General features: G+C 32.8%; 1 protein-coding gene across 1 annotated transcript; it reads left to right on the top strand.

Moving 5' to 3' along the window:
- The first annotated feature begins 3,436 nt into the window (after positions 1 to 3,436).
- LOC142505444 (zeatin O-glucosyltransferase-like) lies at positions 3,437 to 5,054 on the top strand. Its single transcript, XM_075618427.1, has one exon. The coding sequence runs from the start codon at positions 3,516 to 3,518 to the stop codon at positions 4,923 to 4,925; it is 1,410 nt and encodes a 469-aa protein (XP_075474542.1). The 5' UTR covers positions 3,437 to 3,515; the 3' UTR covers positions 4,926 to 5,054.
- The last annotated feature ends 230 nt before the right edge of the window (positions 5,055 to 5,284 follow it).

Here is a 5,284-nt window from a genome sequence, read left to right on the forward strand (position 1 = left end):
TATTCAATCTTACATACATATCTTCATCTTCTTTTCTATATTTCTCTCTATTTTATATTTAATGGAAAAATGGGTCTTAAATGTGGCTATTGAAGAAAATATATTACCTCAAAAAGACATGAACGTGGCTGATACTAGCCCACGTTCCTATAAACAGCATTATCTCCGCCATCTTTCTATGTTTGGGTTACGCACAATTAATAGTGAAAAAGCTTTAGGTCTCTATTTCAGAAAAATTGCATGTTATATGTCACATGTCTCGATCGGTGAATTTGGGTTTGATCCGTCTCACAAAAAATAAAAAAACTACTGAGTTACTATAATTTAAAATTATTTATATATTTTTGATTTTTTATATTATTTATAATAACTTATGAATGGTTGACGATCGATTAATTTTGAAATATTTATATTATATGATTTTTTTTGAAAAAAAATTATTGCCAAATTTTTAAATTTTTGGCGTGCTTGTAAAACGTGGTTATCTGGGTTGTGGTTTTCCCAACCCGCCTTGTTTGACGGCGGGAGAGCTGATCCGTTTGATAGCTTCACACATGACACCTCATTGTCGAAACACTATTGACTATGCCCCGTAGAATTTGGATATAAAATGATTCACAACTTATACCTACAATTTTAGCTCAATGAATTAGATAGTTGAATATAGAATTGAGTAGGTCTCTTGTGGGACGGTCTCACAAATCTTTATCTGGTAGACGAGTCAACCCTATCGATATTCACAATAAAAACTAAAAAGTAATATTATTAGCATAAAAAGTAATAATTTTTCATTGATGACCCAAATAAGAGATCCGTCTCACAAAATACGATCCGTAAAACCGTCTCACACAATTTTTTACTTACGTAGATAAAAATATTTTGTTGTAAAGGGCACCGGAATTAATGTTCGAAACAAAGCTCTCTCGTCACAAAAGCTGCCGGAAAAACCAAGCCAACCGGTGGAATCAAGGTTAGACGGCGATGCCATTCGCCGTCTTCGCCGACAGAGAATGATATCCGATAACGATGATGAAAATATAATATACCAGAAGAAGTACTGATTCTGATAATAACAACACATGTTTCAAAAAAAATTTGGTACAAAGCATATGTTCACATAGCTTGGTTCTCATTTTTTTTAGCTAGGTTAGGGCCAATCTGGAATTAAAGGAATACATTAGTCAAATGTTATGTCACAATTATAGTATCTTATGTGGGGAAAACATTTATTCTAGTTGTCGATTAATTTAAAAGTTTCACACTTGATAACTAGCTGCCGATATTAACTAATTGTACTATTTTATACATTACGTGCGATTAAATCAATTCAAAATAACCTTTAAAAAAATTCAATTCCAAAATATAGAATTTAAAAGTTTAAAAAGTAATATTTTAACCCAAACCAACATACTAGGAAGTATAAAAAGTCATTATTAGACTAATAGTTATATCAGAAAATTAAAAAAAAAAACATAACGTTAGCCAAACCAACATACTAGGAAGTATAAAAAGTCATGTATTATTTATGTCTCACTCTTTATATATTGCGAGAAAATTACGCCTCATGAAATTAGTCACTAGATTCAAAACTCCGTCTCTCAAGTCTTTCCTCAAATTAAATCTCTCTTTATGCATCAATTTTGTGCATTCAAGTACAAGTCAATGAATTTGAAATCAATATATTTGAAACTCATCGATCTGAGCGCAATACAAGTGAAACTCGTATCCACTCTATATTAGATCAAACGATTAGGTGTGTGCACTTAGGGAGATGAATTTGAAATTCAATTATTTCGATTATTTTTTTTATTATTTATCATGAAATAATAGATCAAATATTAAATTCACATATTAATTATATACACATTAGTAATAGAAAGTCGAATGAGTTTCAAATGACATCATTATTATGTGAACTTGAAATTCATCATAATTAACATGAAGTACTATATAAACATGAGTGTGATGTTTGAACAAAAATATATTTGAAATCCATAAATCCAAATGTAACTTTATAATAATTATGGTGGATTTCAAATACATTCAATATAAATGTCATTTAAAATTCATTTATCGAATTAACATATGAGGACATTACATTCGCATGCCAATATTGTACAATGCAATACAGACAAGATTCCTATCTATTATAAAGCATTGGTTATTTTCTACGTCAGTTTCGTCCCTAAGTTTTTTATTTTTAAGAATAAATTTCTAAGCATTTCATTATTACATAATATTGATTTCACAATACACTAAGCTTATCTTGTTCGATTTTGCTTCTTTATACGTATTCACAAATTTGGCCAACGAGGAATCATGTAAAACTATCAAGAATAAAGAAGCCTAGTTGAAAACTAGATAAACCTTCTATAAATTATACGCAAATTAAAATTTGAAACAATTTATTTTATTTTAGTTCACAATTGAACATTGGTAGCACCACATGTACAAGTGAATTATACATGAATTTTTTTTTGATTTTAGTCATTATAATATGATACGTGACTTTGTTTTATCAAATTTTTTCTTAGTGGCTTTCGCACACATGGATGTTATTGGTTTCCAAGCCTATATATACCATTTTCAACTCAAACTGAGCTAAGAAAAGGAGACATTTAAATTCCAGAATAATAATGAATATAATCCCATTGAAACGTAAATTCATAAAAGTCACCCATAAACGCCTTAAACTCGAACATTATCTTTACCATTTTCTGGTTCATCTTTACAAATGGTGATTACGTGACATTTACATATTATATCAATACTTTGTAAATTCACATCATCATCGTCATCTAATTAAAACTAATTACAGACTGTTGAAACCTTTACTGGAGAAAGAAGAAGGAATTGAATTCAAACCCTTAATTCGACATTAGTTTGATTTCGACAACCGGCATAGATCTCATGATGAAAAAACAACTCATTGATTAAAAAAAAAAGAACTTTTGCTATATGAAAATACTTATATACAAAACTAGGAAAAATTAACTAAGAAATCAAATCATTTAGTTGTGGTAAAACTTATTTTATAATTTTCTTCTTGTATAGTTGTTTTTTTTTCAATTTTGTTAATATATGTCATAAAAATTAAGTATTAGTATGGTATCTTTTGATTTTTGAAAATGTAGTGATTTTTTCAGTCGAGATTACTGATATTATACTATACAATTGAGCGGTCACATCAACATGTGTCGAAAAAAGAACAAAGAATGTAAAAAATGCAAAGATAACTACGCTAAAATCGAAATTTGATAAAATAAAATACTAAAATTATAAATAGTGAAATATAAAAGACTGAAAAGCAATTTTCTCTAAAAAAATCTAATTGTTGGTAATAAAATAATATTGATGGAAGAATATGTACTTGTCGCCTATGTATATATAAATAATCGAGACTTCACACAGAGAAAACATCATATATTTGTTTTTAAAAAAAGTAAATTAAAACTCAATTAGTATCCAAAAATAAATAAAAATAACAGATAGCACTACTCATTGCATCACCTCTCATGGATTCGAAGGGCGGCTCGAGCGAAGCAGAAGTGGTGGTTCTCATGGTTCCCTTCCCCTCCCAAGGCCATCTCAACCAGCTCCTCCACCTCTCCTGCCTCATCTCAGCCCAGGGCGTGGCGGTGCACTACGTCAGCACGGCTACACACAGCCGCCAGGCACGGCGACGCTTGCAGGGATGGGACCATGTGACCATTTCAAACATAGTCTTCCATGAATACACATCACTTTCTTTCCAATCCCCGCTACCTGATCCCCACGCGTCAATCAAATTTCCCTCACACCTCCAGCCACTGTTCGAGGCTTCGTTGCTTCTTCGGAAACCTGTCGGCGAGCTTTTACGCAAACTTTCAGCAACAAGTCGACGGGTTGTGATTATTCATGACTCCATGATGGGATCCGTGATTCAAGATTTTGTCAACCTTCCGAATGCTGAGTCCTACACCTTTCACAGCGTTTCAGCTTTTTCTATCTTTTTCTTCTTGTGGGAGAAAAAGGGAAGACCCTTTTCGATAGATTCAGAAATCCTGGAGATTTTACCATCTCTGGAAGGGTGTTTCACTACTGAATTCCTAAGATTCATGGGGAAACAACACGAATACAAGAAATTTAATTCAGGCGAGATTTACAACACTTCCAGGGTTATTGAAAATCACTTTTCTGAATTATTAAATAAACCTGAAATCAGTAAAAAGAGACAATGGGCTCTAGGGCCATTTAATCCAGTATTAATCAATGCAGCAGAATCAAATTCTCGCCACAAATGCTTAAAATGGCTCGACATGCAGGCCCCAAGATCAGCTATCTTTGTTTCTTTCGGGACGACCATTTCATTGTCAAATGAAGAGATCAGAGAACTCGCTATAGGATTAGAGAAAAGCGAGGTGAAATTCTTGTGGGTTCTGAGAGATGCAGATCGAGGTGATGTTTTTACAGGTACTGGAGAAGAGGACAAAAGACCAACTGAGCAGTTGCCAAAAGGGTTTGAAGAGAGAAATCAAGAAAATGGAATCATTGTGAGAGATTGGGCCCCGCAACTGGAGATCTTGGGACACTTCGCGACTGGTGGATTTTTGAGTCACTGTGGCTGGAATTCTTGCATGGAGAGCATCTCAATGGGGGTTCCTGTCGCCGCATGGCCCGTGCACTCGGATCAACCCAGAAATGCGGTTTTAATCACCAAAATCCTTAAAATTGGCGTAACTGTGAAGGAGTGGGGGCCTGGAAATGAGTCGGTCAGATCTTGTGAAGTGGAGAGAGCTTTAAGGAAACTCATGGTTTCTGAAGAAGGAGAAGAGGTGAGGAAGAGAGCGGCGGAGTTTGGTGGCGCCGTCAGGAGTTCCATCGCAGAAGGCGGCGCGGCCCAGTTGGAGTTTGAGTCATTCATTTCTCATATTAACAGATATTGATTACATATTTACATGTATTAATTTAGTATTTATCCAATCTATTTTTACATTTAAATTTGAGTTTATTTAAATTTTATAGTCTAATTAAAAACTCAAATTTTACAATTAGAGAGAATTTCAAGATACTGAAAACTGTGGGGAATTTTTGAAAAATACATATATACAAGTGAATTATCGTTATCCTTATAAGAGTGTGTGTGTGTGTGTGTATATATATATGGTTAAATATTATACTTATTTCAAGTGAAGAACAATAGAAATCATCAACTTCTTAGTGGAATATTTTATTTTTCCAAAATACTCCTTCTAATTTTTTATTTATTTAATTTTCAAATAACATTTATTTCGATTTATTTCAT

Source organism: Primulina tabacum, chromosome 10, assembly GCF_025594145.1.
Source record: "Primulina tabacum isolate GXHZ01 chromosome 10, ASM2559414v2, whole genome shotgun sequence".
Classification (NCBI taxonomy): Eukaryota; Viridiplantae; Streptophyta; class Magnoliopsida; order Lamiales; family Gesneriaceae; genus Primulina; species Primulina tabacum.